The sequence below is a fragment of the Cotesia glomerata genome, linkage group LG3 (assembly GCF_020080835.1).
Source record: "Cotesia glomerata isolate CgM1 linkage group LG3, MPM_Cglom_v2.3, whole genome shotgun sequence".
NCBI lineage: Eukaryota > Metazoa > Arthropoda > Insecta > Hymenoptera > Braconidae > Cotesia > Cotesia glomerata.
The window spans coordinates 26,995,875-27,019,756 of record NC_058160.1 but is presented as its reverse complement, the minus strand read 5'-3'; the positions used below and the strand labels follow the sequence as shown (position 1 = coordinate 27,019,756).

At 26.8% G+C, this 23,882-nt stretch overlaps 3 protein-coding genes and 1 long non-coding RNA gene across 12 annotated transcripts; 2 read left to right on the top strand and 2 right to left on the bottom strand.

Annotated features, from left to right (window-relative positions):
* Positions 1-251: 251 nt before the first annotated feature.
* On the bottom strand, positions 252-7,341 carry LOC123261059 (ankyrin-3-like). Of its 7 annotated transcripts, none has more exons than XM_044722526.1 (6): positions 7,172-7,341; positions 5,192-5,230; positions 4,087-4,430; positions 2,329-2,569; positions 2,018-2,261; positions 252-1,032 (listed from the first exon to the last, which is right to left on the bottom strand). In XM_044722526.1, exons 1-6 carry the CDS (start codon positions 7,196-7,198, stop codon positions 479-481), a joined length of 1,449 nt encoding a protein of 482 aa, XP_044578461.1. In that variant the 5' UTR covers positions 7,199-7,341; the 3' UTR covers positions 252-478. The 7 variants fall into 7 exon arrangements, with proteins under 7 accessions (XP_044578461.1, XP_044578462.1, XP_044578460.1 ...); XM_044722527.1 differs by lacking the exon at positions 7,172-7,341 and adding an exon at positions 5,344-5,400; XM_044722525.1 differs by lacking the exons at positions 5,192-5,230; positions 7,172-7,341 and adding exons at positions 4,646-4,716; positions 5,158-5,176.
* LOC123261060 lies at positions 4,942-5,697 on the top strand. Its single transcript, XR_006508604.1, has 3 exons — positions 4,942-5,217; positions 5,352-5,506; positions 5,608-5,697. It is a non-coding gene; the product is annotated as an uncharacterized LOC123261060 (long non-coding RNA).
* Positions 7,342-14,806: 7,465 nt separating the features above from the next.
* On the bottom strand, positions 14,807-21,250 carry LOC123260411. 3 transcript variants are annotated; one of them, XM_044721494.1, is made up of 4 exons: positions 21,123-21,250; positions 18,871-19,285; positions 17,271-17,802; positions 14,807-15,123 (listed from the first exon to the last, which is right to left on the bottom strand). In XM_044721494.1, the coding sequence occupies exons 2-4, from the start codon at positions 19,243-19,245 to the stop codon at positions 14,843-14,845; spliced, it is 1,188 nt and encodes a 395-aa protein (XP_044577429.1). In that variant the 5' UTR covers positions 19,246-19,285; positions 21,123-21,250; the 3' UTR covers positions 14,807-14,842. The 3 variants fall into 3 exon arrangements, with proteins under 3 accessions (XP_044577429.1, XP_044577428.1, XP_044577430.1); XM_044721493.1 differs by lacking the exon at positions 21,123-21,250 and adding an exon at positions 20,745-20,907; XM_044721495.1 differs by lacking the exon at positions 21,123-21,250 and adding an exon at positions 19,813-20,011.
* A 357-nt stretch (positions 21,251-21,607) lies between these two features.
* Positions 21,608-23,095, top strand: LOC123260415 (DNA-directed RNA polymerase II subunit RPB9). The gene is made up of 3 exons (XM_044721500.1): positions 21,608-22,088; positions 22,356-22,429; positions 22,497-23,095. Exons 1-3 carry the CDS (start codon positions 21,960-21,962, stop codon positions 22,684-22,686), a joined length of 393 nt encoding a protein of 130 aa, XP_044577435.1. The 5' UTR covers positions 21,608-21,959; the 3' UTR covers positions 22,687-23,095.
* The last annotated feature ends 787 nt before the right edge of the window (positions 23,096-23,882 follow it).

Sequence of the window (23,882 nt, the reverse complement as noted above, 5' to 3'; positions counted from 1 at the left end):
TTAACTTTTAATTATTTAATGTATACAAAGGTATAAAATCATGAGTCTGATAATTTATCAATTTGAAATTTATAAATCAACAAGAGATCTTCATCATTTTACATATTAATAGTCAAATTACAATTTTTCTTTATAAATTATAATACTTGAACATGATTAATGATTATTTAACAATTGTTTTTTATAAAATTTACAAATATATATATAATAATAATAATGATAATAATAATCATCAGTATGTTATTCAGTCTACATCATTAATCAACAGGTTTATAAAAATACTAATGTCTACAAAAAAAATTTGAGAGTACATTAATCGTCATATCACAATCTAATAATTTGTTTTGTAAACAAAATAGGAAAAATAGCAAAAAATAAAACGGTTTATTTTTATGCATTTAGCGTAATAATAATAATAATGATAATGATAATAATAACAAGAGGTAAATGAAGTTAATTAAAAAATTTCAAACAATTATTATGAAAAATCATAAAGAAGATAACGATTTAACGATTGAGGTAATTGAAGTCTCCGTACAATTTTAGGTAATTTAGGCCCGCATATTTTCCTGACTATCAGCCGCGCTTGATGAGTAAGGGGCAAGGGTGTTCGAGCAGCTTCCATCACGAGAACTCTTTGCGCGTCAGTTAAGCTGCTGGATCTTCTAATCATACAGGGATCAAAACTCTCAGCAGCTTCCAGTAAAGCTCTCAGTAATTTCGGTTTATCCGCTGTATTTTGAAGGGAGTTTAGTATCCCGTGGGGATCACGAAATTGTGTCTTTATTACAACTCGCGCCCCATACTTTAGAAGCAGAGCAACAACCTCGACAGATGGATTTACATTACTGGCAACATACTCTGCCAAAACTGGACGCAGTGATGGACCTTCATCGCTTCTTATCACCAGATTTGGATCAGCTCCACGTTCTAAAAGCATACTCAGGATTTCTAGCCTGTTGGGAATATTGTCAGCGCAAGCGACGTGAAGAGGTGAACCGATTATTGATGATGATTCATTTACGTCAGCACCTAAAAATTTATCAGGTTATCATTATTATTTTTTCAATTAATTTTTTGTAAAATAAAAAATACTAGTAATCTTGCAGTCACTATGTGACTGCCGTGACTTGTGAAATATAAATAAGTAAATTTTACTTTATTAAATAATGACTTTTGTTAAATTGCACTGTACTTTTTTAACTATTGACACTTTTAAAGGTATAAGCTCATTGCGATGTCACACTCATCAAGAGCTTTCATTTGAGTACCCACATGCATTTTTGATATATTTTTCATATATACATATATGTAATATATATAAATATATAGAATATATGAAAAATTGATGTGGGTACTCAAATGAAAGATCTTGATGAGTGTAACATCGAGATGAGCTTATATCTTTAAAAATGTCAATAATTAAGAAATTATATTGTATTTTGTCAACTTATGATATTTTTGAAGATATAAGCTCATTGCGATGTTACACTCATCAAGAGCTTTCATTTAAGTACCCACATGCATTTTGATATATTTTTCATATATACATATATGCAATATATATAAATATATGAAAAAATGATGTGGGTACTCAAATGAAAGCTCTTGATGAGTGTAACATCGGAATAAGCTTATATCTTTAAAAATGTCAATAATTAAGAAATTATGTTGTATTTTGTCAACTTATGATATTTTTGAAGATATAAGCTCATCGCGATGTTACACTCATCAAGAGCTTTCATTTGAGTACCCCCATGCATTTTTGATATATTTCTCTAATATACATATATGTAATATATATAAATATATAAAATATATGAAAAAATGATGTGGGTACTCAAATGAAAGGTCTCGATGAATGTAATGTCAAGGTGAGCTTATATCTTTAAAAATGTCAATAGTTCACAAGATACAAGGTCATTTCTTAATTATATAATTATATAAACCGTGACAGTAATACTGCCAAGTACGATAAGATGCCAAATAAAAAAATAAATAAAATGTCAATAAATACCAGCTTCAAGTAACATTTCAACAATCGAGGGGTCACCCTTGAGAATAGCCAAGTCCAAGGCCGAGGGTTTTTGGTAGTCAGGGCCAAGATTCAGCCTGACTCCTTGCTTGAGCATTAGATTGATGACGGTTTTGTCGCCACCGAGTATCGCATAATGCATAACTGTTCTGTAATCGTGTCTTGCGTCTGCCATCGCATTAACGTCTGCTCCGTAACTCAACAGCAGCAACACTGACGCTATACCCTTTAATTTATTTAAAAATATATTAATATTAAATTTAAATTAAAAAAAATAATTATTTTAATATTACCTGAGGTAACCTTGCTGCTTTCATCAATGGCGTAAGACCAGCGCGGTCCCGAGTATTAGGCTGCGCTCCAAAAGCCAACAATAATTCCATACACTCAAGATCTAACGGTGATACCAGGTTTATTTCCGAACCAAAAAAGTACCTTTTGTTTGGATTTGCGCCAGCTTCCAGCAATATTTTCGCTACTGCAGTATGACCGTTTCTCAATGCTAATCGAAGTGGTTCATCACACAGCATCGTACTGTAAATATTTTGATAATTAATAAGCTATTTATTAATTATTTATAAAAAAACTAGCAACTTTGCAGTCACTATGTGACTGCCGTGACTTATAAACTATAAATAAATAAAATTTTGCTTTATTAAATAATGACTTTTGTTAAATTACATTGTACTTTTTTAACTATTGACGTTTTTAAAGATATGAGCTCATCTCGATGTTACACTCATTAAGAGCTTTCATTTGAGTACCCACATGCATTTTTGATATATTTTTCATATATACATATATATGATATATATAAATATATGAAAAATCTATGTGGGTACTTAAATGAAAGGTCTCAATGAGTGTAACATCGGGATGAACTTATATCTTTAAAAATGTCGATTTTTAAGAAATTATATTGTATTTGGTCAACTTATGATATTTTAAAGATATCAGCTCATTGCGATGTTACACTCATTGAGAGCTTTCATTTGAATACCCAAATGCATTTTTGATATATTTTTCATATATACACATATGTAATATATATAAATATATAAAATATATGAAAAATTGCTGTAGGTACTTAAATGAAACGTCTTAATGAGTGTAATGTGAGAGTGAGCTTATATCTTTAAAAATATCATTAGATGACAAGATTCAATGTCATTTCTTAACTATTGACGTTTTTAAAGATATAAGCTCTTCCTGATGTTACCCTCATCAAGAGCTTTCATTTGAGTACCCACATGTATTTTTGATATATTATTCATACATACATATATGTAATATATATAAATATATAAAATCTATGAAAAATTGATGTGGGTACTCAAATGAACGGTTTCGATGAGTGTAACATCGGGATGAACTTATATCTTTAAAAATGTCGATTTTTAAGAAATTATATTGTATTTTGTCAACTTATGATATTTTAAAGATATCAGCTCATTGCGATGTTACACTCATTGAGAGCTTTCATTTGAATACCCACATACATTTTTGATATATTTTTCATATATACACATATGTAATATATATAAATATATAAAATATATGAAAAATTGCTGTAGGTACTTAAATGAAACGTCTTAATGAGTGTAATGTGAGAGTGAGCTTATATCTTTAAAAATATCATTAGATGACAAGATTCAATGTCATTTCTTAACTATTGACGTTTTTAAAGATATAAGCTCTTCCTGATGTTACCCTCATCAAGAGCTTTCATTTGAGTACCCACATGTATTTTTGATATATTATTCATATATACATATATGTAATATATATTAAAATATAAAATCTATGAAAAATTGATGTGGGTACTCAAATGAACGGTTTCGATGAGTGTAACATCGGGATGAGCTTATATCTTTAAAAATGTCAATAGTTCTCAAGATACAAAGTAATTTCTTAATTATGTATCTAGAGATAGAGCATTTTCGAATGCAGCCTACATACTTATCATCATAAATTGACTATTGGTGAGAATGATATGAAACCATGAAAAAACACAAAATTTTGCTTATTCTCTTAATAATATAGATAATTACCGAGGAAAAAGTTCGCCAGTGTCAGGCCGATGATCCACTTTGGCACCATGCTTCAATAACATCTTGACAATATCAATATAACCATGCTCAGCAGCTAAATGAAGCGCCGAGTACCCGCACTCATCAGTAGCGTCAATGTCAGCACCTCGAACAATAAGAAGTTGAGCAGCATCCGTGTACTTTTGCCAAACCGCGTAATGAAGTGGTCGTAAACCCTGGGTAACTATTTCGTTGGGCTTAGCTCCACAAGCCAGCAGTATCCTTATCTCATCCAAAGACTGCATTCGTATTATTGAATCAGCGAGCTCTCGCTGCAGTGGATTGGCAATGCACTCAGCCGGCATCTATATTAAACAAATATAATTGCGAAATTTTTGTTAATAATTATAGATATAAATTTAAAAAATTATTATTATTATTAACAAATGATATATTAAAATGATCATGACCTTGTGATAGTAAATATTTATGCTCACATCCATTACATATTAAATATTTAACTTGACAATGTGCTTATTATTATTAATATAATAAAGACTTTGTTTGAAAATAAACTTGCCAGAAAAATAGAGATGAGTGATCGAGAATGACGACAACTCCAATTATTACTCATGATTATTATTTTTTTTGCTGAAAACGTGCACGTTCTGATGAATTTATTTTTACACACTACACACCGTTTACGAGTAGCAATGTAATAGCAAAGTTCAATTACAACTTATAAATATATAATGTATAAATTTTAACAATGTAAAAAAGTATGTAATATTTTGTAATGTCAGTCTTAGTCTTACAAACGTCTAATTGTGAGCGAGCACCACTCGGTCCTATTTATTCAGAGCACTCAAAGGGTAATGTCTATTTCTAATGCCTGTATTAAATAATGACGTTTTTCTGCTGTCATATGATGTCTATATAGACAATAATAATAATAACAATAATAATAATAATAAATAAAGTAGCTATCCGAGTGGGATATATTTTTTAATAGATGCAATTTTATGCGCATGACATTACATGCATTGTAAAGCATGCTTTATTTATTTTATTTATTTATTTATTTTTATTTACACATTACAAACCCAATTTGACATTATATACGCACTTCGTTTGATCGAAATAACGTTAACCGTGAGTACGAGACCTGTAAATATTAAATTTTTATTTATTTTATTTTTTTTTTCTTCAATTATTTATTACAATATTCTAAAAGTTTTTTATTTATTAAAGACTAGCCATAGTAACAACAATAACAACTTTTTTAGGTGACGACGTCATCGCTCAAGTTGAAGCAAGTGCTTCCAAAATAATAACATCTGAAACTTTTTGGAACTCGTGCCAATGACAGAGAAATCGCGCAGTTTTTTTCTGTCTAGACTGTAATTTTAGTTCAAATTTTTACGTTTTAATTAATTTTAAAGTGAGTACTTTTATATTTTAATTGAGTTTTAATATTATTACTACATAATTTATTGAAATAAACTATTTTTTTTTAAATAACTGGAACCTCAATTATGTCAGGTAAGATTGAAGAAATATGTGCAAAGAAGAAATAATAGAAATTTGACAGGTTTTATTTATTGACAGCTACCAAAAATTTTTTATTATTCTTGACAGCAAAATATGACATTAAAGTTAGCATTTTTTAGTTTTTTCTAACAAATAAATTTGTTCCAAAAAGTTATTTTTGAAAAATAGCATTTCTAATTTTTTTAAATTTCTACAGGTCAGTTTTTTTATCTAATTTTTTTTACAATAATTTGTTTCTTAAAAAAATTCTAAAAACTATTAAATATCTGCTACTTTAATCTTCATCAGTAAAATTGAAACTTTTTGCAAACTTTGATTGTTGACAATTGAGGTTAACAATAGCTTCAACAACAAAAGAATTAATTCTTGACTCTTCAAATTTTTTATTACAAAAGAAATATTTAATATTATATATCTATGGTAGTGAAGTGAGCTGTCAATTTTGCACGACTCATGATGCGAAGCATCAGAGAGTGCTTTACGATCGAAAAATTTTTTTCGCCTCATTTTGGCGGCTATTTTTATTATTATAGCCTTGTTAGTTCACGGAATCAAGATATTTTGCATACTATTGTCGAGATAATTTAATGGAGATTAATTTCATACTTTTTTTAAATTTTTATAACAAATTAATTCCAATATAAAAAATTCTTTAAAAAATTTCCACTGATAATTTTTTTTTAATTTTCACCCGGAATTTTTTTATAAAATTTTTTTCATAATAATTTAATTGCTATAAAATTATAAAAAATTTTCTACTGTCAGTTAACTTCAGTGTAATACATATTTTCACAAAAGCAAAAATTGAAGAGATTTAAATGAAAATTAATTTAGCAGATATTTAATAATTTTAAGAATTTTTTTAAACAAATAAATAATGGAAAAAAAAATTGACATGTAGAAATAAAAAATGCAATTTTTTAAAAATAATTTTTTAGAAAAAATTTATTTGTCAAAAAAATTAAAAAATGGTTGTGACTGCTAACTTTAATAAAATTTAATTAAAAAATAAAAACTCAAGAATAATATAACAATAAAAAACTGAATTGGTGACCATCTTATACATAAATAAAACTCGAAATATTCTTTTGTGTTTTGACACATGAACATAAGGTTCCACTGCAAGTGTATCCACCAGTGAAGTTAACATTACGAAATTTTTATTTATATGATGCACTCACTATTTAAAAATAATCTAATCTAATAACATTCGCCAAGCGCCAATTAATATAATATAGTCCATTAAAATTTGTCACGTATGCATAATAACAATAACAATAATCGTTTTCAAATTTTCCCGCTGGTAAGTACAAAGCTCAAGACTTTCCCGAACATTGTCTTCACACACATATATATAACCACCGTCGTCGTCACTCATTATCTAATATCACCCGTTTCACATTAATTATCAAATTAATCATCTTTTATCGTACCTTAGCACACTTAAAAACTTAACCGTACCCTTAATAATTAAATAAAATCAAAGAAGAATATCAGAAGAATCATATATAATAAACAATTGTTGATGATAGAGCAATAGCACCTGTTTACTTACTTCAAAGACAGTGCGATGCTCCAACATGTAGAATTCGTATTACAAACTGCTTTATTCGACGGAAACTCGGTCCTATTTAAAGCATACAACGGTGATTCTGCCAAAAATAACACAAAGAAAGAGAGGATGCGAGAGCGTGCGCATACGTCGTACACAATATTAAATGTCACGCTCTTTTAACAAAACTACGCATTTTTAATTTGTTTAACAAAAAGACAATTATTTAACAAATGTCATCGATCTTGTGACACATTGGGAAACGCTTTGGAGGGTATTTTTAACTGAATAAGCGCAAAAAATTCCTTCTTTCTTCCCTTTATGCTGAATGAAGAACCAGCTAGAAGCTGAAAGATAATAACATAAATATAAATAATACACACGTGGTAGAAGAGGGATTCTCGGTAATAATGATAATTTATAATAATACACGTTAAATGGACAAAGAAAGTGTGCGATTGTCTGGCAAAAAGTTGGCAAAGATGCCGAGGGGAATCCCACGTCCTACACGTGTGCTTCTGCCTCAAAATATATTTATCGTCTTCTTGTTCCGCCGTTGTGGTCTAGTCTTCTTGTTTTGCGGTTCCTCAGTTTTTGGAAACTAAAGGGAGTGTAAATAAGTACTCTATGTATATATTTAAGTAAATGCATATAAAGGAGATTCTTTAACCAACCCTCTCTTTTGTTCCTTTTTGACAATTTTGCTGACTAAGAATCCAGACGACAGAAGATATATAATGCAAGAATAGAAGAAAAGAGCATTTAAAGGGAGAACGGGTAATTCCAAGGCAACAGGACAGATTTTAAGTCAATGACCTTTCTTAAAAGTATATAAGTGTAAAATAAAGATCTTGGATACTTATTATAATAGTGAGATAGGTCCAGGAGTTATTAAACCATCTTATATCATATATATATTATTATACAGCAAGACAATTATTCCATGTTTTTTTTTTCTTAAATAATTAATTATTTTGTTTTTTCTTATTCATAATCGCTTTTTCAGACAAAGGCGCTTTTAGTTTGATCAATTAAAGTAATGTTACATTATTTACTTCTAAAGTTACAAAATAAAAATCTCAACACATATATTTATACATACATGTACGATACTCAAGATAATTAATCTTATTATTAATGTTATAATGTTACTTCTATATAATTATTATTTATCAACCCGCAATACAGCGGACTAACAATTAATTATTATTATTAATTAATCTCAGGACATGATTAAGAAACTATCGAGTGACAATTCACTGTTTTTAAATCTTTTGCTTAAACATAATTATTCTTGATTAGATAAATAAAATCTAGCGATTTTATCGCTAACTCTTAGGGTGATTTGCAAGGTCGGGGAGCATCTCTACATTTTATAATCCCTCAGGAGAAATATTTATTTTTAAAAAATCTCAGTATGAAATTTTTCAATGCACAGTAAAAAAATTTGTGTTAAATATTTAACACTTTTATGTGTAAATTTAACATTTCTTGTGTTAAATTAACACAGAAAAGTGTTAAATATTTAACATAAAAATTTTTAACACAAAATTTTTTGACGTATTGACGTAAAATTTGTTACTGTGTGAAAACAGATCAATTTATTTTATTTATTTAAATTGATCATGGAACTTTTGCTTCCTGTGACCATATATCAGCGATTACATTGTTTAATAATAGTTATTGAAATAATATTTATAACTCTTAATTCCATTGAAAGTAATAATGATAATTATAATAGAGTAATATAAACAAGATTAAGTAATAAAAATATAATAATAATAATAATAATAATAATAATAATAATAATAATAATAGTAGTAGTAATAGTAACAATTCTATAGACATTTTCGCAATCTATTGTAATTAACTGAGTGTGTCATAGACGTAACGCTGCATGTTGCATTAATCTTAAATCTAAATTCAATTATTGTTTGTGCTTTTTTCTCTTTCCATAAGGTGTACATAAAATTTATGACAATGAGAATTTAGAAAATCCTTCTTTTGAAAATCCCTCAGGAAACAATGGACTACAATGGAACTTCTTTATATCATAAAACTTTTAGGCGATACATCTCTCAGAAACAAAAGCTCGATATGTTTCTAAATTCAAGTGTATTCTTTTTTTTATTAAAATAATTAAAAATATAAAGTTTTTTGGGACCTCAAAATGTGATCGTCCGATCAAAAATAGATTTACAAAAATATTTTATAGATGTTATAATTATTAATAATTACAACTTTATATCGACGGTCTAATTAGCAATTGGTCTCTCCTTATTTTTTAGAGGGTGATTTTTTAACATTTTGATGTAGCAATCAATAGTCCAATTATAAATTATTTGAATGATCCAAACCAAAATATTATACCTCTATTAGATATTAAATGGTTTTTTAAAGTGATAATAAATTTTGAACTAATTGTTTTTACGTACAAATGGAAGATTTTCTAAAATGGAGTTAGACAATTTGCTAATTAGAACGTCGATATTTTTAATTATTTAAAAAAAAAATACACATGAATTTAGCAAAATATCGAGCTCTTGTTTTTGAGAGAAGTACTTATCGCCTGAAAGTTTTACGACATAAAGAAGTTCCATTGTAATCGATTGTTTCCTGAGAGATTTTCAAAAGAAGGATTTTTTTAATTGATTCGTTTTCATTGAAGAATTTTATACTGAGAGTTTTTAAAAATAAAGATTTCTCCTGAGGAATTATAAAATGTAAAGAAATTCTCTGTAGAGATGCTCCCCACCCAGTTGCATTATAATATAACTTTATTTTTTTTTTAATCGGATGTATTGTCAAATTGAAGATACCCGCCATTTATTATTTAAATCTTGGCGTATGGCGTACGATTGCTTTTTGATGATAATGACGGTGTGATTATGATGAAGATGATGATGAAGATACATCCAGGAGTAGGCACGCTGATTATTCAAGTCGGCTATCGGAAACATGCCTAGGTCATCTTTCTCGGAGCTCAGGAAGGTTGAAATAATGATTATTGTTTACTTGATGATGATAGCCATTGTCTTGTAGTATGATGATGGGCATGATTAATGCTGATCGCTCACTAGCGCATTGATGAATGCCCTGCGAATAAATCCCCAAACACGTTAACAATTTTAAGTTACGTGTTAGTGTGTTTTATTGTTATGCTAAAGCGATTTTGTTTTGTGTTATTTTATCAACAGTCGAATTTTGTTATAAGAAATTTCTTCTTTTATTAATTACTTTTATTTTACAATTATTTCATTATAATTATTGATTGAATTTTTTAACATTAAAAAAAAGAAACAATAAATTTAGAAAATAAAATTTTAAAAAATAGCAAAAATTTTGAGTTTAATTTTTAAAAATAATTTATGTTAAAAATTGTATAAAAATTTTTTTTAAGTTAAAAAAATTATTTCTGCTACTTTTAATAATAAAATAAAATTCAACTGAAAATTTTTCCGTACATTTTAATAAAGAAATAATAATTAACAATAAAAATTTATTCAATTTACATAAATTATAATTGATATCCAAACAATAAAATAATAATAACTTAGTTAACTAAAAATTAAAAAAAAAAAGTCCATATTGTTATATATAAATATATAAAAACAATATTAACCTAAAATTAAATACTTAATTAAATAAAATGAATTGACAATTGATTAATGCTCAAAATACACAATATTATCATTATTACTATTATTATTCCTTATAAAATGAATTCGACTGTATTATAATAACAATAACAATAGTAATGATGAATATGTTATTTAAATTTCAATTTTTTTTTTTTTTACACTAATTAAATGTATCGTCATGTATGAAAAATAAAATAAGAGTAAACGTGGTATTGATTCGTTTTAGAAATAATTTTATTAAGAAATACTCTGCGCTTATTAAATGCCTTATGATAATTATTTTTCATGGTTGTTAATATTATTCTATCATTATCATTATTATTATCATTATTTATATAATTTATATATTGTTTATAGCAATGACCTAAATTACTATTTAGAAGCATGCTTCACTAACACATTTTACATTATCTTAATTAATATTAAAAGTAATGTACTCTAAAAAAAAAAACGATTTATAATATAGGCTTATTGAATAATTATAAATTTGTTTCATTTTTTTTTTTCTTAATTATTATTTCTTTTTCACTTCATTTTAAATATATATTTTGTTAATTGAAAATACTTGGGATAACGCGTGGAGATGTACGTATGACCTAATATTATCATCATTATTATTATTATTATTCTCATCAATGTTTACAGTGTAATTAAAAATTAAACGGGAATTTTTATTTGTTTCGTATGATCGAAATAACACGAGAGTATTGCTCTACCAACATCTTCAACATCTGACTTGTTTTGTTCCTTAAAAGTTATTAATATTACTTCAATAATATACAATTTTAAAATTAAAAAAAAAAAGAGGCATTTTCTCAGAGCTGCCTATCACTCTGCAATTACTCAAAAATTATTATTACAATTATTTTTATTTTATGTATACCTCCCTATAAAAAGTTGCAATAAAAATAATTCATAGCAAAAAAAGAATAATATAAATTCTTTAATTTGTACCAATTTTATCGATAAGTAAAAAAAATATTATCAAGAAAGAAAATTATAAAGACGATTAATTTTTTTTTAATTTAAAAAATTAATTCTTTCATTTTTAATCTACCATACTTTCCAGTGACATTATTTATTTTACTTATTTATCATTAAATATATGTTTTTAATATCATAAATTATCGAACTCTAGTTTCATTATTTTTTTTTCTAATCTCTTTTACAAATTAATTGTTTTTATACTCGCAGCTGCTGAAATAATTCACGAGATCACAATTTCACATCCTTTTTCTCTACAGGCCTTTTTTATTTGTTAAAAAAATTTTTTTTTTCATTTTTTTTTATTTCTTAGAAAAAGTACCTACAAATTTTCATTAAAAGTATCGCAAAAGATAAAGTTCATTAAATACAAATAAAAATTAAAATAAACATTTAGATATTTATAAAATAATTAAACTAAAAAAAAAATAAAAGTAAATGTACTCATCAAAAATGCCAAGAAACGATCATGACTAAAAACATTTTCAATAAAATGTATAATTATTTTTAGTTATTTATAAACATGATGGCCCTAGCTCGGTAACTTTTGTGTATCAAGACTGTATTAATAGATTTTATACTTTAATTATTTTTTTTTGTCTGTGTACTTTATTTTGTTTTCTATAAACAATAAAATAATTTTTTAAAATTCCAGTCGTTAATTTATCTACAAATACAAAAACGGTCACCGAGTTACGAATCCGAGAAAGTTCATTAGTAATAATATTTTTCAATAATTAATTGATTAAATTAAATGATAATAATAATAACAATAATATTTATTGCCTCAAAATGGCTGAGCTTATTTAATTGTAAAAAATAACATAATGAGTAAATAAAACAAGAAAGAGAGACTGATATTATTATTCAATAAGATATTTAAATATCTTAACTCTCATATTTATAATATATAATTATAAGAGTTTTATTCATATAATATTACAATTTATTACTCTTTTCTATATCGAATAGTCGCTTACTTAAAACAAATAAAAAATTCATTAATCGTAAGTTATTAATTAATAATAATTATTAATTAAAACTATTTCTACAAATTAAAAAAAAAACTTGACGAAAATGAAACGATTTGAATGTTGCAAGTAGCATTTTAATGTCCGTTTAAAAAACTAAATATTCTGCATTGATGATTGGAATACTGCTTTCAATAGATCTATTTACTTAATCATTAGTATTATTATATTTCTTTTGTAACTTTTTTTTTAGAGCCTTGTTTGAGTAATTTAATATCTAGCAGACACTCTATTTAAACAAAAAAAAATATCATAATCCTATCGCGTATTTAAAAATTTATTATTACTATTATTATTATTATCATTATAATATTTAGTATTTGTTTTTTGTTCGATCTATTTCTTTGTAAGTGTAACACTATATTTCGATTATTGCATTGCATGAAAAAATATGGCCTCTTTTGAATGTTATATTTAACAAAGACATTAACACCGTACAACATTGTTGATTTTGCTCTGAGATACTGTTCCAACAATTAAATTTTTATAAAAAAAAAAAAAAAAAAAAAAAAAAATAATAAAATACTAATTTAATGACTTAAAAATATATATTTTTATTCTTTTTATAAAAACTTGATTAATTAGTTATTATATCTCGTTGACTACATGTATTTACTTGATTTTCGTTACAATAATCTATCTCTCCTGCTTTATTAATTTATAATTATTTTTTGCATTTTGTTAACCATTTTTTTCTTTTTTTTTTTTTTATTTTTCATTTTTTGTACACTCATATGTAAAAAGCGTTTTTTATTACTACTATAAGTCATGATTAGTTTTTCAGATTAATCGCGGATTTACATCGGAGGGTCTTGTGAAAAAAAGCAAGTTTTTACGAAGAAAATAACTCACTCCAGATAAATATTAATATAACAGTTAAAAGTTATAAGGTATATTATTTATCATATTGTCTACACACGGATCATTTTTCTTAACTGATAAATGATAAATATACTTGACAAAGTAATTAAATATTCGTTTGAGATAAGCGTTAGATAGTTAAGACGAATAAAAAAAATTTTCTTTTTTTTTTTTTTACACGTAGGCCAATCATGGGAATGTATTTTAACAATCTCAAACCAAATAATCTCATTATTAAAATTGCTACTCGACACACGGAAAGAACAAGATTACACTGGATATCATCCCACATTATATAAAGTGAAAAAAAAAATTTCAGATAGTAGCTAGTATAATCCAGATTATAATTAGTATAATCCAGATTACAATGAGTATAATCTGGATTTTTTTAGCTACTATCTGAAATTTTTTTACTTCAGATATCACTGAGTATAATCTGGGATGATATCCAGTGTCATCTTGTTCTTTCCGTGTACGCAGCAATTGCAAGAGATTCCTGTTTAATGAAATAAAAAATAAAAAAAAGAAAAAAAAAATAAAAACAAGGGATCTTTCACTTCATCACATCAGCCGGATTATTATAAGTTCCAATATCATACAATATTTATAAGTAATATCATTATTTTATTATTGTTTTTCTATTCTAAATTGGGGTAAGTTGTATTATACTGTTGTAGGTATGTCCTAATACAACTCTCTACTTGTCTGTTGACACAACAAATACATCGCGTTGCGTCTATCATTTTATGGATTTAATTGATTAAATCTTAACGACTGTTACAAACAAACCCGAGTTAAATAATCAAATCATCACTTAATTATAACTCTCTTGACTGTCGTCATTGTCAATAGTAGCAGTAACAACAACAACAGCCAAACTAATGATTGATATGAATAAAATCAAACAATCATATGTATAATTAATAATTGTAGTAATAATAATAATAAAAAATAAATATCAATATTCGATTTATATATTATAAAATCGAAATGATGGTTGTGATTTGTGATCGATGACGATGAGGGAAGAAATCGATAATTATTATTTTTACGGTGATACTGAATCGACAAGGTTTACTACCGGATATACAACAACCGGTAATTATTATTATTTTTTTTTCATTATTATTATTATTCACTTTCACATAAGTTAGCCACTACTGAAGAGTTGAATTTAAACTCTCAGGCAAGCGGTAATTCATCATGTGAAATGGCGGAGTCGCGGGGCTGCCAGGCTGACTGTTGGACGCACCTATGTTAGTCGATCCGCGTCCCCGTTTTCGCCTCTGCAAAAGCCCCTTTCGGACCATGTAAAAGCGAATCGTGCTGATCGGAATGTTGTATTTCTCGGAAGCTACTTGAAACGTTTTGCCGCGGGCCACCATGTCCGATGCCAACTTTAACTCAGCTTCTGATCGCCGTTGTCGTCTTTGATAACCTAAATATCCAAATTTATAATAATTATTTAATATTCAATATCTATTTTTTTTTTTTAATATAAATAATTGTTAAACATTATTCCTAAAATCGGTGATTTTACTTAATAAAGAAGATTGTTACTGTTGTAAGCCAATTTTCCCGATCCAATTGATGGTAGACTAATTTAATTTTCATTAAATTTTTAATTTTTATTTATTAACTATTTTTCACCACACTATTATCGGTATGAGCACTCATACCATCCTCGGGTGAATATATCCAATAATAATAATAATAATAATAATAATAATAATAATAATAATAAAAAAATCTTTACTTAATCTTAACTAAAATTGTTAATTAAATAAAAAATTTTTAATTTTCGGGTGAATATATCCAATAATTAAAATTTTTTTATTTAATTGACAATTTTAGTCAAGATTAAGTAAGTAAAGATTTTTTTTATTATTATTATTATTATTATTATTATTGGATATATTCACCCGAGGATGGTATGAGTGCTCATACCGATAATAGTGTGGTGAAAAATAGTTAATAAATAAAAATTAAATTAGTCTACCATCAATTGGATCAGGAAAGTTGGCTTACAATAGTAACAATCTCTTTATTAATATAAATAATATTTTATATTTTTTAGTTTATTGACTGTCCAGTCTAATACAACAATTTTTTCTCTAATTTTTCCTAACATTGTTAGCCTGTATTTCCCTCCAGGCATAAACAATTTTATCCTGGAGGGAAATACAGGCTAACAATATTAGAAAAAATTAGAGAAAAAATTGTTGTATTAGACTGGACAGCCAATAAACTAAAAAATATAAAGTATTATAAAACCAGTTTTTAGAAAAAATAAATATTAATAAATAATATCATTCAACGAACTCCGATATTATTTATTGTACCATTAAATTCTTATCTTAAGTTTTAATTACTGATAAAAAATAATTTCATGGATATTTGGACAATAAAAAAATAAATGAGCAACGTTTCATATAATATGTTTATTCATACTTCAAACTCCAAAGTGATAAACAAAATAGTCATTAAATTACATATATCTAAAACAAGAACTGTTCATACTCATTATTGTTTAAGATATTAAATTTAATGACTTTTATATTTTATCATTGTGAAGCTTAAATAAATAAATAGAAGTGATTTTCATTTATTATCCAAATTCTATGAACTAATTATATCAGTTTTAAAAATAAACTTGATCGTCAATAATAGCTTTAATTAATAATAACCAGCGATAGCTCAATGGTATTAATTTATCAAGTACTTGAACGCTCTAGACTCGATACTGAATAAGTAATCAAGTCTATAAGTTACAACTTTAAAACTATGCTTAAGCTTGGTTTAATTATAATAAACTTTTCGTTTAAAGGGGAAGAAGTCCATGTAAAATTTTCAAAAAATCATTTTTTTTGATAATCTGAAAATATAGTATGTTGAGCGTGTATTGACGAGAAAAAAAAATAAAATGTCGAATATTGACAAAGTTATAGATAATATAATGAAGCGGGCCGAAGTGCGTATTGTGGTGCGTACACGGAAAAAACAACATGACACTGGTTATCATCCCAGATTATACTGAGTGAAAAAAAATTTCAGATAGTAACCAGTATAATCCATATTACAATGAGTATAATCCAGATATCACGCAGTATAATCCGGATTTTTTTACCTACAATCTGAAATTTTTTTTCACCACAGATATCACTGAGTATAATCTGGGATGATATTCAGTGTTATCTTGTTCTTTTCGTGTACTATAATTTTAAACGCGATTATCTTGAAATTATATTTTTAAAAATTGCTCGTGTTTTAACTCAAAAAGTTATTGATCGATTTGTTTAAAATTTGGTGAGGCCTTTCTCTATATTACTATCGGAAGAAAAAACCTAAAATTTTAGATATTTTGCGTTGATAAAATAATTTTTTGAGGTCAAAAATATCGAAAAAATAGCCCCAAATTTTGACTATCCTATATGGAAATCCTTTCCATTAATATATTCTAAAAAAAAATATTTTAATTTTTTTGTTTCAAATCAATGGTTAATAGGACTTCCCCCCTTAATGAGCATCAACTTATAAAAAAATCTCAAATAATGAAACTAAAAAAATAAGTAATAAAAAACTTACCTTCGATTGCAGGGAAGGGACTGTTGCTGTTACTATTGTTGGTCGTGTTGCAATTGTTTGACGTGGGTACCATACTGATTGAATAGGGCTTATCCTGTTGAAAAAATTGTTCGTCGGGTTCCATTTTAACCATACCAGGCGTTTCGGTCATCGTGGCTTCACAAGAACTTAGCGCTTTTTCCAAATGCTGAAGTGCTTCGGTGTGCTCGATATTTTCAGTGTGGTCTATGGTCAGGAAATTAGAGGGTTCGCTAACTGGAGGGTCGGTGGGAGTGACAGTGAGTGAAGAAGTGTTGTTTATCGAGTTTAATGTTACATTTGTAGAGTTTTCCAGGAAAGTCATCGGGTCGTCATTTTGAGTTGGTGCATCGTCTTCTTCGTCATCTTCTTCGTCTTCAATAACTTCTTTTACGGCGGGGACTTGTGGGGTTTTATTAATTGGAGTCGTCGGTTCTGAATGTGTACTCGATACACTTGGTGGTGTTGAGGTTTCTGGATTGACATCTCGTGTTTGACCTGACAATCCACGAATCTGAAATTTAATAAATTATTATTATTATTACAATCTATCAATAATATTATTATTGTATTTAATATATGACTCAAAGATCGGTGTTTTTAATTAACAAAGATAGATAGTTTTTATTTTTAAGTCTGTTTTGGTACCCGATCCAATTCTTGAAAAATGTTCAATTTTTTATTATTATTTTTTCACCATAATATTTTTCGGTATGAGGTCTCATACCATCAGAGAAAATATTAGGTGAAAATACAACAATTAAAATTTTATTTCGACAATTTTTTTTAAAAAATGTGTAAGGATATAATTTTTTACTTAGTGTCACTTTTTTCGGCAACTGAAAAAATAATTCGGAAACATTATCTAACAAAAATTTGTCAAAAATAAATTTTAATTGTTGTATTTTCATCTAAGAATTTTCTGATAATATGAGATTTTATACCGAAAAATATTATAGTGTAAAAAATTGAACATTCTTCAAGAAGTGGATCGAATAAAAAGCTTAGATTTATTAAACTGCTTCGAGTTCTTCGAAAAAAATCTCAACCTCAGACATAATCGTATACTGAAAACAACAATAGTCCAAAAAACAGAATATCATCTCTTGTTAATAGATATCACACTGATATAAATTTTTTCGATGGTTCCTATAAAACATTCTTAGCTAAATTAAAATAAATCGATTAGTCTAGTTTCTTTTATAATTGTGTTATCAAAGTTAGCCGACATTGTTAATTTTTTGAGTTTTTTTTTAATTATTAAATTAGAACTAAAAAATATTTTTAAAAAATTGCACTTCTGGTTTTTAAAGTTTTTTAAAAATGAAATTTTTTTTTAATTTTTTTGTAAAAATTTTTTTAATAAAAAAAAGTTATAAAAATTTTTAGATGTCGGCTAAATTAATTTTCATTTATAATTCTACTTGAATTAAATTCTCTCAAAAAATTTTCATTGTATTACCAATATGTACAAAGTCGATTAGCGTTTAAATGAATAAATAAATAAATATTAAAAAATAACAATTATCTATTTTTATTAATTATTATTATTAATAATGTTATTATTGAAATTTGTCATTACCTGAAGAACGTCAGCAGCCTGCATCAATTTAGCAAGCTGTTGTTGCTCGACATAAACTTCTCCCCGGTACATAAACTCAACGAGTGCTTGCAGCTCCCACATACGCATATCCCGTAAGAAAATAATGGGATGCGAACAAGGTATTTCTAGTAATAATCTCTCGAGATAATCACTGCAGGCTGACAATACTACCTTGTGACACTTTATTGAGCCACCATCGCAGGCCAATGTGACATCAACAAACTGCTCCGAACTGAGGAGCTTTGGAAATGCGTTGTGCATATTTGACTGGTGTGAGTGCCATGATACACAAAGCTGCTGACGATCTCCATCAGGGTAAGTACCCGGTGGAGGTAAGTTATTTCCAGGTTCCATAATCTTAAATGATAGATCCAATTTGACCAGCTCTTTTTATCTGAAATAAAATCACTCATTATTATTTTACTCTAATTAAATAATTATAAATTAAACTAAATTGAAAAAAAAACAAAAAAAAAAACATTGGTTTAATGATGACAATATGAAACTGATTAATGATTCAAATGTTGAACTCTTGAATAAAATATCACCGTGAATACTTAAACATTTCTAATGACGCAATTTAAATCATTTATTGGAGTAAAAAAAAAATTATATTTGAGTAAATAAAACTAAAGTATCCAACCCAACCTATTGTAAAATTATTATGATTATTATTGTTGTTGCATAGGTAAAACTGTAGAAAATCGATTTTACAAAATGAATATTTAATTTTAAATAATAATAAAAATATTAAGTATGAATGAAACGGCAACAATGAAAACAAATAAACGGAGTAAGTTAATTATTGTTATTAAATGACAATGACAATGAATATGTATAAAATAAATTTAAAAAAAATATATAAAGAAGTGGAGGGTGAAGTGAGGAAAGCGGGAAATAAATATTTTAACAAAAACTAACTCTTATACATATCAAAGAATTAACAACATGGCTGTCATAGAGTATATAAGAGAATCTCCATTAACAATAAAATTACTGCCGAAAAGTATGGGCACAAGAGAGCGTTGCGCTAGTACATTCTCAAACTAATAAAACTTGGAATGGCAAATCTATTGAGCCCGGCCGAATATTCATTAGACGTATACTTATGTATGTATATAACCAACTAATTAACAAACTGGCATACCCACGCTAACGGTAAAAAAATTTTGGCGTCCCGGTTAACTTTTTTTTCTTTAGTTAATCTTTTTTTAATATATATCTATAGATGTATATTTTAATATTCTTTTTTTATTATACATTATATATTATGGTATATATGTATATATATATTCATACACGTACACTGTACAGATAAGTATGTATGTATGTATATATAGATATATATTAACAAAGAAAAAGTGGCTGAGAGAGTTAAGCGTGCTGTATAAAGAATGGATGGGCAACAAAACAAATAACAGCTCGATGCGGCGCGAGACGAGCGCCGTGATGGAAAAAAAGAATAAAAATGTAAAATGAGATAAAAAAATAAATAAAAATAACAGGAAGAAAAAGAAGTAATAATGCCTGTTGGTACGCGAAAAAGAGAGAGACAGAAACACCCACGCGTTCGAATGCCATTTTTAAAAAAATCACGTGTCGGCATTTGTATCACATCAATAGGTTAGCTAAATTAATAATTAATACTGAGTAACAAATAGTTATAAAATAATAATAAATAGTATTATTAATGTAAAAAGTATAATATTATTATTTAAAGATTGTGGGAGATGACGCTCTGTCGGCGTGAGGGCCATCACCCCCCGAGGGACCGCCTTGAGCACTTTGTCTCACGCTTTCTTCATTATTTAACTTTAAATAATCACTAATAACACTTGATACTCAATTACTACCTTTGTCGTGTCACTCTAACAGCACGGATCACCACTTTAATACAGTTTTAACGATAAATAATCTCCAATCGTCGCGTGAATTAGTAAGAATCCCTTAAGAAAACATACATCCGCCGAGATTTGCACTGGCTAGGGGAGCACCCACGGGTGGGGGTAGCACCAGTGCTGGGGGGTAGCATTCAATGGGAACACTAGCGCTCACTACCGCCATTTACTAACTTTTACCATTCAAAAAAAACATTACCACACTTTTTTATTATCTCAATAATAATTATTCAAATAATACCGCTCTATATTATTACTCTAAAAATAAAACACAAATTTATTTTTAAAATCACTTGTAATAATTAATAGATTTTAATTGAATTTATTACTTACTCTTACTAGTAAATATCTTTTGGAGTTAGTCAGCAGACACCTTTACCGCAACCCATGAAATATTTTTGTTAGTTAATTATTAATGTCGTTGTTGTTAATTCTAGTGTTTTACGCGCATCAACTTGTGCGCATCAAGTTTGTTCAACCGACAAATGCAAACAATAAAAAAACCAGTATTCATTTTTTTTTTTATTATTTTTTAATGTTCAATAATATTATTTTAAATAATAATTATTATTGTTAATATTGATTAAAATAATAAACTTCGGATCAATTAGTTTAATTTGTAAATTACGATTAAAATCTATGGGTAGCAATGAATATAGTAATATATATATATATATATATATATATATATATATATATTTATAACAATAGTGTAATTTATTATTGTAATTGCGCGATAAATCATTTTTAGGCGTACTTACAATGCGTGACTTCCGTTTGTTAATTTTTTTAGTTTTTTTAACTTACTGTCTAGGGACTTTTTCGGCTCCGTCCAATCAGCTGTGAGTAATTAAATATTCCAGTATCTTGATTGGCTTCTCAGTTAATGAAATTCCTCTCCTTTGAGTATCGATCCAACCATTAAACACATTCGGGCTCTTCGAGATAGACATTATTATCCTTGCGTTGGTCCCACCGTTAGAAAATCCTTTAAAACACTACTGACACTACTCAACCTATAGAAAATTACTATAGTAAGAGTGAGAAAACAAAAATGCGCAAGCAACCAAGGGTTACAAAAAATAACCATTGACATTAGCATTCTTACTTACTCACAGCGTCTACATATATATATAACCTTTATTTTTTTTTTAATTATTACAATTAAAAATGTCGCGATTGACAAATTATGACTCTCATAATGATGGTCCAGGATTTGTAGGAATAAGATTTTGTCAAGAGTGTAATAATATGTTGTATCCTAAAGAGGATAAGGAGAATAAAGTACTTTTATACGCGGTAAGTTTAATGTATAACCTTAAAAATGAAAATTAATTTAACAGACATTTAACAATTTTTAGAATTTTTCTAACAAATATATTATGGAAAAAAAATTGACATTTAGAAAATTGAAAAAATAAAAAATCCAATTTTTTAGAAATAATTTTTCGGAGCAAATTTATTTATTAAAAAAAATTGTCAAGCGACTGCTAACTTTAATGTCATACTTTAAAAGCATAATTTTACTTGTCGAAATATTAAAAATTATTTTTTTATTTGTTACAGTGCAGAAATTGTGACTTTAAACAAAATGCAGACAGCAATTGTATTTATGTAAACAAAATTATGCACGAAATTGAGTAAGTTTATGTCACAAAAAAAATATTTTTGTTTTTTATTTTTATTTACACTGCTGTCTACTTTCAGTGAGTTGACTCACATTGTTCAGGACGTTATTTCTGACCCGACATTACCAAGGACGGAGGATCATCCTTGTCCGAAGTGCAACCACCGAGAGGCTGTTTTTTTCCAGGCTCAAACACGACGTGCTGAAGAAGAAATGAGACTTTATTATGTATGCACAAGTCAGCACTGTACTCACCGATGGACTGAATGAAATATTTTAGTCTTAATATTGATAACATTTAATTATTTTCTAAGAATTAATTGTAGTTTATTAATAAATAAGTTTCTGATAATTTTTATTTATTATTTTAATAATTAAGGCTCTTAGGGAGCTAAGGCTTCAGGGTCTAAAATTTACAATTAATTATATTAATTAAACGGAATGTATTTCTTAATTATTTTATTGATAGAAGCAATTTTGTTACAAAAGTTTAACATTATCATCTCACAATCATTGTAATCATTTGACGCTACAGTAGGAGAAAAAAAAACTAAGTAACTAAATAATTCATATCAGATAGACATATTTTTGTTCGCCTATAAAAAATGATACAACGATAAAATCATTTTGTTTAGAGGAAAATTATCTAAATAAAGTACAGATAAAAAAAAAACCCGAACCAAATAATGAATATTTTAAGATAATGTATAAAAACTACCGGTTTGTCTTACATTCATAACTCACTCATATTTTTAATAGTTATTATAATTTTATCCTTTATTATTAATATGATAAAACACTAATATATATTTTTTATTACACATATCACTTGATCTTATGAGCGAATCTCAATAGGACAAGTTTTATTTATATATATTTATATATTTAATATTATTCATTATTCATATCAATAATTATTTAACTAATGTTTAACACTAGTACTCTAAACCCCACTAAACGAGACACCTTTCAATTATTTTTCTATCAGTTAAAGACGGTCATAATAATTTTAATAGAGTCACATTTTAACTACTAAAAATTTTTTTGGCATTCATTTTCATTTATTACTTTTAAAAATTAATTATTTTCTAACAATGTGATGTTTAATTGATCGTGAGAAATATTAAATTTATTTGTATGAGATCTCTTATATTTTTTGCTCTTTTATTTTATTGCACGCGCGTACATAGTAATTATTAAATGTTATGATAAAACTGGAAAATTATTAAATGTACTTGACTAAATTACATTGAGGCCGTTTTTGTATACAATTAAGAAAAAAAATATACTGAATACGAACAGAATAACTCTATTTAATGAGTAATAATTAATAAGTTATATCAATTGTTTAAAATTAATACAAGAATTTATTATTATTTTTTTCCAAGTAAAGTGTACGTGGACACGATATGCAAAAAGCAACAAAAGTACATTAATATGTAATTTTATTATTAATATTATTTTTA